The sequence below is a fragment of the Oncorhynchus kisutch genome, unplaced genomic scaffold (assembly GCF_002021735.2).
Source record: "Oncorhynchus kisutch isolate 150728-3 unplaced genomic scaffold, Okis_V2 scaffold3571, whole genome shotgun sequence".
In the NCBI taxonomy this organism is placed as follows: domain Eukaryota; kingdom Metazoa; phylum Chordata; class Actinopteri; order Salmoniformes; family Salmonidae; genus Oncorhynchus; species Oncorhynchus kisutch.
In genome coordinates, this window is record NW_022265516.1 from 308,888 (window position 1) to 322,364 (window position 13,477).

The 13,477-nt window shown below is 46.0% G+C and overlaps 2 protein-coding genes across 4 annotated transcripts in view; one reads left to right on the top strand and one right to left on the bottom strand.

The window, feature by feature from the left end:
* LOC109887274 (lysine-specific demethylase RSBN1L) overlaps positions 1-8,348 on the top strand; it is an 84,475-nt gene extending 76,127 nt beyond the window's left edge. The window contains exons 8-10 of one of the 3 annotated variants that reach the window (XM_031820643.1): positions 5,300-7,134; positions 7,198-7,731; positions 8,140-8,348. In XM_031820643.1, coding sequence (XP_031676503.1) covers positions 5,300-6,361 — 1,062 coding nt within the window. In that variant the 3' untranslated portion in view covers positions 6,362-7,134; positions 7,198-7,731; positions 8,140-8,348. Of the gene's footprint in view, positions 1-5,299; positions 7,732-8,001 lie in introns of all 3 variants that reach the window. The other 2 variants (XM_031820641.1, XM_031820642.1) reach the window with 2 other exon arrangements.
* A 1,838-nt stretch (positions 8,349-10,186) lies between these two features.
* Positions 10,187-11,768, bottom strand: LOC109877160 (transmembrane protein 60-like). Its single transcript, XM_031820683.1, has 2 exons — positions 11,597-11,768; positions 10,187-11,183 (listed from the first exon to the last, which is right to left on the bottom strand). Exon 2 carries the CDS (start codon positions 11,122-11,124, stop codon positions 10,723-10,725), a length of 402 nt encoding a protein of 133 aa, XP_031676543.1. The 5' UTR covers positions 11,125-11,183; positions 11,597-11,768; the 3' UTR covers positions 10,187-10,722.
* Positions 11,769-13,477: the final 1,709 nt, after the last annotated feature.

Consider the following 13,477-nt stretch of genomic DNA (forward strand, 5'->3'; position numbering starts at 1 on the left):
GAGTCGGATGACTTGTGGAGATGCCTGGTGGAGATTAGAGGTCGACCAATTATGATTTTTCAACACGAATACCGATTATTGGAGGACCAAAAAAAGCCGGTACCGATTAATCGGACGATTTATATATATATATATATATTCATTTATTTATTATTTATTTGTAATAATTCAATAACATCAATTTAGTCTCAAATAAATTAAACATGTTCAATTTGGTTTAAATAATGCAAAAACAAAGTGTTGGAGAAGAAAGTAAAAGTGCAATATTTGCCAAGATTGTTGTGTTTTTTTAAAGTTTAATGCTAGCTAGCAACTTACCTTGACTCCTTGCTGCACTCGCGTAACAGGTAGTCAGCCTGCCACGCACTCTCCTCGTGGAGTCCAATATAATCGGCCATAATCGGTGTTCAAAAATGCAGATTACCGATTGTTATGAAAACTTGAAATCGGCCTTAATTAATCAGCCTTTCCGATCAGTCGACCTCTAGTGAAGATGCCTTCTGAGGATCTGCCTTTGCCATCCGTACTACTGGCCAACATACAATCGCTGGATAATAAATAGGATGAACTAAAAAGCACGTAAATCCTACCACCAGGACATTAAAAACTGTAATATCTTATGTTTCACTGAGTTGTGGCTGAACAACGACATGAATAACATACAGCTGGCAGGTTATACACTGTATCAGCAGGATAGAACAACAGCCTCTGGTAAGACAATGTATATTTGTAAACAATACCTAAGGCACAATATCTAAGGAAGTCTTGATGTTTTGCTTGCCTGAAGTAGAGTATCTCATGAAAAGCTGTAGACCACACTATCTACCTAGAGAGTTTTATCTGTATTTTTCGTAGCTGTTTACATACCACCACAAAACGATGCTGGCACTAAAACTGTGGTTAGATGAAGCAGATGCTAAGCTACAGGACTGTTTTGCTAGAACAGACTGGAATATGTTCCTGGATTCTTCCGATGGCATTGAGGACACCACATCAGTCACTGTTTTCATTAATAAGTGCATCGATGACGTCATCCCTACAGTGACTGTACGCACATACCACAACCAGAAGACTAACCCGGAACCTTATAAGAAATCCCGCTATGCCCTCTGACGAACCATCAAACAGGCAAAGCATCAATACAGGACTAAGATCGAATCGTACTACACCAGCTCCGACTCTCGTTGGATGAGACAGGGCTTGCAAACTATTACAGACTACAAAGGGAAGAACAGCCGAGTGCTGCCCAGTAACACGAGCCTACCAGACAAGCTAAATTACTTCTATACTCGCTTCAACGCAAGTAACACTGAAACATGCATGAGAGCATCAGCTGTTCCAGACGATTGTGTGATCATGCTTTCCGCAGCCGATGTGAGTAAGACCTTTAAAAAGATCAACATTCACAAGGCCGCAGGGCCAGACGGATTACCAGGACGTGTACTCCGAGCTTGCGCTGACCAACTGTCAAGTGTCTTCACTGACATTTTCAACCTCTCCCTGTCTGAGTCTAATACCAACATGTTTCAAGCAGACCACCATAGTCCCTGTGCCCAAGAACACTAAGATAACCTGCCAAAATGACTACCGATCCGTAGCACTCACCAGAAACCCAAGAACCACTCCAATTTGCATACCGCCCCAACAGATCCACAGATGATGCAATCTCTATTGCATTCCACACTGCCCGTACCCACCTGGACAAAAGGAACACCTATGTGAGAATGCTATTCATTCTGTGTTCAACACCATAGTGCCCTCAAAGCTCATCAATAAGCTAAGGTCCATGGGACTAAACACCCACCTCTGCAACTGGATCCTGGACTTCCTGACAGGCCGCCCCCAGGTGGTAAGGGTAGGTAACAACACATCCGTCACGCTGATCCTCAACACGGGAGCCCCTCAGGGGTGCGTGCTCAGTCCCCTCCTGTACTCCCTGTTCACTCATGACTGCACGGGTCAGGCACGACTCCAACTCCATCATTAAGTTTGCTGATGACACATCAGTGGTAGACCTGATCACCAACAACCATGAGACAGCACATAGGGAGGAGGTAAGAGACCTGGCCGTGTGTTGCCAGGACAACAATCTCTCCCTCAACGTGATCAAGACTAAAGAGATGATTGTGAACTACAGGAAAAGGAGGATCGGGAGCATCCTGACTGGTTGCATCACTGCCTGGTACGGCAACTGCTCGGCCTCCGATCGCAAGGCATCACAGAGGGTAGTGCGTACAGCCCAGTACATCACTGAGGCCAAGCTTTCTGCCATCCAGGACCACTATACCAGGTGGTGTCAGAGGAAAGCCCTAAAAAATGTCAGACTCCGGCCACCCTGGACATAGACTGTTCTCTCTGCCACTGCACGGCAAGCGGTACCGGAGTGCCAAGTCTAGGTCCAAGAGGCTTCTAAACAGCTGCTACCCCCAAGCCATAAGACTACTGAACAGCTAATCAAATGGCCACCCAGACTACTTGCATTGCCCCCCTCCCCCCCTCTTTTACGCTGCTGCTACTCTGTGGTCTATGCACCTTAATAACTCTACCCTAATGTACATATTACCTCAATTACCTCGACTAACCGGTGCCCCCGTAGATTAACTCTGTACCGGTACCCCTTGTATATTGCCTCGCTACTGTTATTTTACTGCTGCTCTTTAATTATTAGTTACTTTTATTTCTTATTTTTCTTAACTGCATTGGTGGTTAAGGGCTTGTAAGTAAGCATTTCACTGTAAGATCTACACCGGTTGTATTTAGCTCATGTGACATAACATTTGATTTGATATTGCATGAAACAAGGTAGCTTATCCACAGCCCTATGCCCTGTACTGTCACCCTCTGGCTAGATGTGGCACTACACTGTGCTGTCTCCAACAGAGACCTTCCAGGAGGGTTCAAGGCTTGTCCTACATTAAAGTGATCCTCCAGGAGGGCTCAGGGCCTGTCCTACATTAAAGTGATCCTCCAGGAGGGCTCAGTGCCTGTCCTACATTAAAGTGATCCTCCAGGAGGGCTCAGTGCCTGTCCTACATTAAAGTGATCCTCCAGGAGGGCTCAGTGCCTGTCCTACATTAAAGTGATCCTCCAGGAGGGTTCAGGGCCTGTCTTACATTAAAGTGATCCTCCAGGAGGGCTCAGTGCCTGTCCTACATTAAAGTGATCCTCCAGGAGGGCTCAGGGCCTACATTGAAGTGATCCTCCAGGAGTGCTCAGGGCCTACATTGAAGTGATCCTCCAGGAGGGTTCAGGGCCTGTCTTACATTAACCAGTTAAACGAAATCTATGTAATCCCCAAAAGTAATGATTTATCATGACAGGGCCAGAAACAATAACTAGTAATGCTGCATACTCCAAGAAAGGTTCATATCTCACCTTTATGGTAAAAAATAGTTTTAAATTGCTGAGGTGTCGTCACTTGTGATGACACAAGTTCAAGTACACAGTACAAATATAACATATAACATATTTCCTATTCAACAAAACTATGAATAAGGCTTGTAATATATATATGCTTTCTAAATATAGTATAATCAAATGATAAAAATGACTAAGATTTCACCTTCCTTATAACTGTGAAAAACATATTTGTATGTTTTAGTGTTGGAGAAAATGACCATGTTTTCTCTCTTGATCAAACCTTCTGCCTCCATCCATGTGAACGTCTCAGAGCTCCTAGCTTGGCTTCCTGAACTCGCTAGGAACTCTCCTTTCAACTCATATTAATATTGTCCTTCTATAACAAAGTTTATTTTATTTTTTTCAAATCTATGAATTATTTTAGATTACTGGCTATAAATCGACAACTACTATTTTCTGCTGCGCTACGATGTAAGGATTGCAGGCATATGTGGTGTTAGTGGCTGTGATGTAGAGTTCAGCCTGGAGTTGATGGACAGTCGGAAGGGTGAATGACAGGTTTGGAGGGACATCCCAGCTTCAAATGGTGTCAGATTTCACACCCTCCTTCACACAGGCGTCTGTGAGAATCAGGGCTACCGCTCAATGCAAGCCATTTCCATCTACGGTGTCCACAGATCGATTTATAAGCCAAAATGTTAGTTGTAACCGGTACCAGAACCATGCAGCTCCCCAAAACAGGGGACTTGACATCTGAGAGGTTTTTAAAGAGACCCTCCAGGAGGGCTCAGGGCCTGTCCTCCATTAAAGAGACCCTCCAGGAGGGCTCAGGGCCTGTCCTCCATTAAAGAGACCCTCCAGGAGGGCTCAGGGCCTGTCCTCCATTAAAGAGACCCTCCAGGAGGGCTCAGGGCCTGTGCTTCATTAAAGAGTCCTCTCCAGGACGGCTCAGGGCCTGTCCTCCATTAAAGAGACCCTCCAGGAGGGCTCAGGGCCTGTGCTTCATTAAAGAGTCCTCTCCAGGAGGGCTCAGGGCCTGTCCTCCATTAAAGAGACCCTCCAGGAGGACTCAGGGCCTGTCCTCCATTAAAGAGACCCTCCAGGAGGGCTCAGGGCCTGTCCTCCATTAAAGAGACCCTCCAGGAGGACTCAGGGCCTGTCCTCCATTAAAGAGACCCTCCAGGAGGACTTAGGGCCTGTCCTCCATTAAAGAGACCCTCCAGGAGGGCTCAGGGCCTGTCCTCCATTAAAGAGACCCTCCAGGAGGACTCAGGGCCTGTCCTCCATTAAAGAGACCCTCCAGGAGGACTCAGGGCCTGTCCTCCATTAAAGAGACCCTCCAGGAGGACTCAGGGCCTGTCCTCCATTAAAGAGACCCTCCAGGAGGACTCAGGGCCTGTCCTCCATTAAAGAGACCCTCCAGGAGGACTCAGGGCCTGTCCTCCATTAAAGAGACCCTCCAGGAGGACTCAGGGCCTGTCCTCCATTAAAGAGACCCTCCAGGAGGACTCAGGGCCTGTCCTCCATTAAAGAGACCCTCCAGGAGGACTCAGGGCCTGTCCTCCATTAAAGAGACCCTCCAGGAGGACTCAGGGCCTGTCCTCCATTAAAGAGACCCTCCAGGAGGACTCAGGGCCTGTCCTCCATTAAAGAGACCCTCCAGGAGGACTCAGGGCCTGTCCTCCATTAGAGAGACCCTCCAGGAGGACTCAGGGCCTGTCCTCCATTAGTGTCTCTTAAGCTGCAGTTTTGTTTTAGTTAGGAGCAGCTGAGAGGTGATTTCACAGCATCGTTCTGCGTTTGCTTTACAAATGTTCAACCCAGACCTGGATCCTTCAGCACTAGTGATTGAACTACTCCCCTGGTTTAGAACAATATGGAAACAGCTCAGTGGATCTTCTCCTCCAGTACTCTGTCTAACTCTCTCTCTCTCCCTCAGTGTGTGCAGTGGGTGGATGACGCTAAGCTGAACCAGCTGAGACGCGAGGGGATCCGCTACGCCCGTATCCAGCTGTACGACAACGACATCTACTACATCCCTCGTAGTGTGGTTCATCAGTTCAAGACTGTCTCTGCTGTCTGCAGCCTGGCATGGCACATCCGCTTAAAACAATACCACCAAGAGCCTCCGGCCGAGGAGGAGAGGAAGGTGGACGTGTCGACGCTACGAGTCAAACAGGAGCAGTTTGGGGATGCCTTGATGGGAGGGACCACAGCTCCTCTCACGGACCCCAAACCCCCCACAGACAGAGACACTGCCCACCTGGAGGTCAAAGTGGAACCTCAACCTGTGGATATAAGGCTGCCCAAGCCCTCTGTCACCTCACCCATCGCCCCCCTACCAACTCCCATCACCCCCCTACCAACTCCCATCACCCCCCTAACTCCCTCCAAATCGTCTTTCCAGGACACCAAGCCCAAATCACATCACCATCATCCCCACTACTACCACCACCACCATCACTCAGAATTACATCAAACCACTACCACACACTCTTCCTTGTCTTCCTCACTCAAACCCTCCCCCACCTCCACCCCCCCATCCTCTCCCAAACCCAGTCCGTCATCCTCTTGTACCCCCTCTCCCAAATCTAGTCCCACTTCTACACACTCTCCCCCCTTCAAACCCAGCCCGGCTTCCATTCGTACCCCCAGTCCCTCTCCCTCACGCAAACCCTGCCACACCCCTATCCTTACCCACAGCCCTACCCATATCCCTACCCTTACCCACACCCCTATCCCCTTTTTGACGCCCTCCCCTGCACCCCTTCTATCTTCTTCAAGCCTGGCCTCCAGCCACACAGAGAGCAGGACCCCTACACCCCAGTTCCGGGCCCAACCCCAGCCCAGACCGGACAAACCCCAGGACAAAGACACTTCTCTTTACACAAAGGCCCCAGTCACCCCCCCAGAAACACGGCCTCCTGGCCCCCCGCACCGCTCCTCCCTCTCCTTTAAACACCACCTGCATGAGCAGCATCAGAAAGACTGTTTCTACTGATCTTTGTGCATAGTGTTTTAACATGGCTCTTCGGGGTTCTGTTTGAATCCCATCTAAAGGAAGGAGAAGACAGAAATTAAACCATGATATCAACACGGTGTGTGATGTATTCTAAGGAACACGTAAAGCTCTGTTGGGTCTGCATCCTAAATGGTGTCCTATTCCCTATATAGGGATCTACTTTGTGACCAGGGCCCATAGGAGAGAGATCTGTTCAAAAGTAGTGCACTATATTGGAAATAGGGTGCCCTTTAGGATGCACACTTGCTCTGTTCTGTTACCGAATGAATACATTGCAAATGTAACATTCCTCAGTGCCTGTCCATAACTGTGTAGCCTGGTCCCAGATCAGTTTGTATTGTCTCATTGTTGACCGTACAGTAGGAGTTGGCTTGGCAAGAACGCATAAACGGATCTGGGACTCAGGCTAATATCTGTGAACTGTCAAAGCACTTAGGGCCAGAAGCACTGGTACTCTGCAGGTCTGACAAACATACAGGTCCTTAAATAATATATTTTAGTTTTAGGTTATAGATGGATTATTATTAGAGCTGACATTAACATATATATATTTTTTGTAAGATGATGAGACATTATTTTAAAGGATCCAGGCTTTTTTTGTTCCCCCTCAGAGGCTTATTTATATCAAGGAAGCTTTTAGTTTTCATAATTTTTGTTCGATTTTAATTGTCAGCACTGTAGTGTAAATAACTTTTTGTAAGGAGAAAAACTTGTAGTGTGATTTCTACATAAATATGGACCTCTTGATAAAGGTTATGAGTGATGTTGTTTGATCATGGGGCTACAGTGGACACCAGATGGACCTTTTGATAAAGGTTAACGTTATGAGTGATGTTGTTTGATCATGGGGCTACAGTGGACACCAGATGGACCTCTTGATAAAGGTTAAGGTTATGAGTGATGTTGTTTGATCATGGGGCTACAGTGGACACCAGATGGACCTTTTGATAAAGGTTAACGTTATGAGTGATGTTGTTTGATCATGGGGCTACAGTGGACACCAGATGGACCTCTTGATAAAGGTTAAGGTTATGAGTGATGTTGTTTGATCATGGGGCTACAGTGGACACCAGATGGACCTTTTGATAAAGGTTATGAGTGATGTTGTTTGATCATGGGGCTACAGTGGACACCAGATGGACCTTTTGATAAAGGTTAAGAGTGATGTTGTTTGATCATGGGGCTACAGTGGACACCAGATGGACCTTTTGATAAAGGTTAAGAGTGATGTTGTTTGATCATGGGGCTACAGTGGACACCAGATGGACCTTTTGATAAAGGTTAAGAGTGATGTTGTTTGATCATGGGGCTACAGTGGACACCAGATGGACCTCATGATAAAGGTTAACGTTATGAGTGATGTTGTTTGATCATGGGGCTACAGTGGACACCAGATGGACCTCATGATAAAGGTTAAGGTTAAGAGTGATGTTGTTTGATCATGGGGCTACAGTGGACACCAGATGGACCTTTTGATAAAGGTTAACGTTATGAGTGATGTTGTTTGATCATGGGGCTACAGTGGACACCAGATGGACCTTTTGATAAAGGTTAACGTTATGAGTGATGTTGTTTGATCATGGGGCTACAGTGGACACCAGATGGACCTCTTGATAAAGGTTAACGTTATGAGTGATGTTGTTTGATCATGGGGCTACAGTGGACACCAGATGGACCTTTTGATAAAGGTTAACGTTATGAGTGATGTTGTTTGATCATGGGGCTACAGTGGACACCAGATGGACCTTTTGATAAAGGTTATGAGTGATGTTGTTTGATCATGGGGCTACAGTGGACACCAGATGGACCTTTTGATAAAGGTTATGAGTGATGTTGTTTGATCATGGGGCTACAGTGGACACCAGATGGACCTTTTGATAAAGGTTAACGTTATGAGTGATGTTGTTTGATCATGGGGCTACAGTGGACACCAGATGGACCTTTTGATAAAGGTTAACGTTATGAGTGATGTTGTTTGATCATGGGGCTACAGTGGACACCAGATGGACCTCTTGAATGTATCAATTGACCAATTCGGCACATTTGGGCAGACTTGATACAAAATATTGTCCAGTATTGTAATGCTTCACTGGATCAATCTGAAACTTTGCGAACACTGCTGCCATCTAGTGGCCAACATCTAAATTGCAATATGTGATGGCCTTTTCTCTTGCATTTCAAAGATAATGGAACAAAGAAAAAATAGAGAACAAATAATTTTTTCTTTGTATTATCTTGTACCAGATCTATGTTATTCTCCTACATTAATTTACATTTTTCCACAAACTTCAGTGTTTCAAATGGTACCAAGAATGTGCATTTCCTTGCTTCAGGTCCTGTTCTACAGGCAGTTAGATTTGGGTCATTTTAGGTGAAAATGGGAAGGAAAAAAAAGGTTAATGTTATGAGTGATGTTTGATCATGGGGCTCCAACGGACACACAGTAGATCAATGGTTCATATCTGATATCATGGCCTTTTAGGTTCTAACTTAAATATAAAAGGGATGGTCTTATCAGTTGAACAGGTATCATTTTGCAATAGAGACGTGTTGGGCTCAGTCAAGAAGTGTGTATATTTGGGATTCAACTTGCCACTCATCTGAAACAGGCAATTTATTTCTGCACAACAATCTCCAATAAGATGAATGTCTGCGTGCAGACAGTTCAGTGTGTGATCCACAGGAGCAGGATTATCTTTCTAGCCTCTGCTACTTCTGTCTGTGTGTGTTATGCAAGCCGCCCACACACTGCACTCAGCGGCGATGAGCTCAGCAGTTCTGGTATGTGAGATTATAGCCGTGGCGCGCTGGGAAATGAAACGCAGAAGAGCTGCTGATCAGAATGTGCAGTAGCAGTACAAGCCCAACAGAGACCTCACTAGAAGCTATGACAGACTGCCTTGGCCCCACATGGTTTGAATGTCAGATTAGTGTGATGGGCGAGCCTCAAACTCTTGGTCCAGTCACAGGGTGTGTCCCAAACGGCACCCTGTTCTCTATAGTGTGTAACGGATGTGAAACGGCTAGCTTAGACCATCCCGCTAAATAGCCTTTCAATCGGTGACGTCACTTGCTCTGAGACCTTGAAGTAGTGGTTCCCCTTGCTCTGCAAGGGCCGCGGCTTTTGTGGAGCGATGGGTAACGATGCTTCGTGGGTGACTGTTGTGTGCAGAGGGTCCCTGGTTTGGGCGAGGGGACGGTCTAAAGTTATGTCACAAGTGCACTACTGTTGACCAGAGCCCTATGGGGCTATCCAAAGAGGGTGTGGCATACAGAAGGACCCGAGGAGAGGGGTTGGGAGGCAGCCCAATGGGAGAGTGTAGCCCTGACACACAGACCGGCGAGGAAGATGTTTGTGTGAGAGGATGTTTATGCATGTGTGTGTGAGGAAGATGTGTGTGTGTGTGTGTGAGGAAGATGTTTATGCATGCTCAGTGTGTGAATGTCAGGACAAATGTGTCCTTTAAAAGAAAAGGGCAGGCACAGAACATAGTCTCCTTTCAGAGTGAGGGATTAAATAACCCTCCCAATGCATCATGGTTGAGAGACATATGTTAGTAGTACACATTTACTGAACTGAGAGTACATGGAATGAGGCTGTTCAGTCTGGAAGTTCCTTGATACATCCTCAAACAGTATTACAACTGATTATTGCATTGAACACAAGTAGGCCAACATTAGTCTACCGTGCTGCTACTGCCATCTAGCCAATACGGCTGGTAGTGCATTGAGACTTGCCTGCTCATCTATTCTGATGCTGGAGTCAACAGCTCATAAAGGCACCATAAACAAAATCAGAGCATGTTTTAGTTTGGAACAATAGTAACATCCATTTATTCACACAATACTGAAAGGAAAATAATAAATAATATGCAGATTGATGTGAAAATTAAAAGGAGACAGTAACACTACAGGTAGATCACATTTAAACTGAATGGCTTTACATAGGAAGAGCCCGTCTTCCAAACACTACGACAATCATTTGTCGTCCCACAAAGTATGAAAGAGTTTACAACACAAAAGATCCTGACGTCAAGGAAAATGTCTGGAAATCCTAAGATAGCAATGTGACATGTCTTTACTAGATTGTATTAGTTTCTCTGACATCTACATGACCTGTACCATTTACATCCGTTTTATAACCTCCTGAAGGCACAGTCTCTTATCTGTTCTCTGATAAGCAGTACTGTTGGCACGAGAGCAAAGCTTGGTCAACGGGATAACACTTCATGTCATAACAAATGAAGGAGAAATAACAGCTGAAATAACCACACTAAAGAATTAGGTTTGTGTGTGTTCCTTCCAGCCTTCTCTGAAGAGCCTTCTCCTCAATCCCTCTCTCATGCCTCTCTCCTCTCGGGGAAGATGTTATAGCCCAGCTCCACCATGGCTCCCAGCAACATGCACCATAGAGGAATACACACAAAGGTGAGCTTGATATGGGTAAGCTTCTCCAGCCGGGCGCACAGCGTCAGACAGAAACCCAGCTTCAGCAGCATGGACGCCAGGTACCAGGCCTTCTTCTTCAGGTCCTGGGAGCCGTTACGAGGGTCGTGTCCTGCTTTACACCTGGCGACCATCTTGACGAGTAACATGAGGAGGAGGATGCCGTCGAAGATCCATACGGGTAGAAAGGTGAGGAACCAGTTCCAGTGGACTTTGCCATCTAGTTTGAGGACGAGCATGATGAGGAAGGTCAGGGTGAAGATCCAGGTGAGGAGGACTCTCTGAGCGAGAGACATGGTGGCCCCACAGGTACACTGGTAGTACACCTACAGTGGAAATAAGAGGTTGCCGGCCCCTGGGAAGAAAGGGTCAGAGAGAATACAGCCATGATGCACCTTTATTGTGCATTCAAACGGCACACACGAGTTAGCTAGCTGTCTAGATACAGTCAGACCCACACATTTACAATGTCACTAATGACAAGTTCTTCTGCGAGGCCGAAGAATACCGTCACAACTAGAACGTTATTTTAACACAGCTGCAGCTGGTTGCATCTAACGTTACTTAGAAATGTCATATAGCAAACTAACTAGCGTGACCTTTTTTTAATAGAAATGGTTAGCTAATAAGCTAACATTATTTGCAAGACAGATAAACACATTTACATTTTCAGAATGGCTAGTTAGCTCGCTAAAGTTAACTGGCGTTTGCTAAAATAGCTAACGTTAGTTATTCTAGCAAACACCACAACGCGTTGCAGCAACCTACCTGATGTTGTGTTTAGTGATGATCAGAGTTTTTGTCTCCGTATCCACCGTTAAATAATTTTCGATAATCCATCATCAATATTAGCTACATGACCGTTCATAAATATTAGCTAGTTTGAACGGCTGATTTCTGATTTATTCCCTTTACTTGCACGCAAGGTAAGATCCCGCCCAACATAAATACCTATTGGTTATTGATAAAATGATCGTTCCAACTATTGGACCAATGTAATGTCAATCACAATATCCCGTATTTGAGGATACAGGGCCTTTACCGTAAAGTTCCTAAAGAATATCCCCAGCAGATTTAAAAAAATAAATGACAGCAACACAACGCAGAGCTGCGGTTAGTTTCAGACTGTACTTGTATTTGTGAGAGGTATTGTGACATGTTGAATGCACCGAGCTTTTTAAACTACTGGCACATAGCTCGGACATGCCACCAGAGGTCTTTTCACAATCCCCAAGTCCAGAACAGACTATGGGAGGCGCACAGTACTACATAGAGCCATAACTACATGGAACTCTATTCCACATCAAGTAACTCATGCCAGAAGTAAAATGAGATAAAAAATAAAATTCCTTATGGAACAGCAGGTACTGTGAAGCAACACAAACATAGACACATGCATGCAAACACACGCAGATGATGCAATCTCTATTGTGCTCCACATTGTCCTTTCCCACCTGGACAAAAGGAACCCCTATGTGAGAATGCTGTTCATTGACTGCAGCTCAGCATTCAACATCATAGTGCCCTCCTAGCTCATCACTAAGCCAAGGACTAAACACCTCCCTCTGCAACTGGATCCTGGACTTCCTGACGGGCCGCCCCCAGGTGGTAAGGGTAGGTAACAACACTTCCGCCACGCTGATCCTCAACATGGGGGCCCCTCAGGGGTTCGTGCTCAGTCCCCTCCTGTACTCCCTGTTCACTCATGACTGCACGGTCAGGCATGACTCCAACACCATCATTAAGTTTGCTGCTGACACAACAGTGCCTGATCACCAACAACCATGAGACAGCACATAGGGAGGAGGTCAGAGACCTGGCATCACTGCCTGGTATGGACACTGCTCGGTCTCCGACCGCAAGGCACTACAGAGGGTGGTGCGTACGGCCCAGTACATCACTGGTGCCAAGCTTCTTGCCATCCAGGACCTATATATCAGGCATTGTCAGAGGAAGGCCCTAAAAATCGTCAAAGACTCCAGACACCCTAGTCATAAGACTGTTCTCTCTGCTACTGCATGGCAAGCGGTACTGGAGCGCCAAGTCTAGGTCCAAGAGGCTTCTAAACAGCTTCTACCCCCAAGCCATAACACTCCTGCCCAGCTAATCAAATGGCTACCCAGACTATTTGTGCTGCCCCCCCCCCCCCCCCCCCCCCCTTCGTTGCTGCTACTCTCTGTTATTATCTATGCATGGACACTTTAATAACTCTACCTACCTCTACATAATTACCTCAATTACCTCGACACCGGTGCCGGTACCTCCTGTGTATAGCCCCACTATTGATATGTACTGGTACCTCCTGTATATAGCCCCACTATTGATATGTACTGGTACCTCCTGTATATAGCCCCACTATTGATATGTACTGGTACCTCCTGTATATAGCCCCACTATTGATATGTACTGGTACCTCCTGTATATAGCCCCACTATTGATATGTACTGGTACCTCCTGTATATAGCCCCACTATTGATATGTACTGGTACCTCCTGTATATAGCCTCGATAATGTTATTTACTGGTACCTCCTGTATATAGCCCCACTATTGATATGTACTGGTACCTCCTGTATATAGCCCCACTATTGATATGTACTGGTACCTCCTGTATATAGCCCCACTATTGATATGTACTGGTACCTCCTGTA

Bases quoted from the DNA above. Each gene is read 5' to 3' on its own strand.
- LOC109877160 (XM_031820683.1), bottom strand. From the start codon at position 11,124: ATGTCTCTCGCTCAGAGAGTCCTCCTCACCTGGATCTTCACCCTGACC.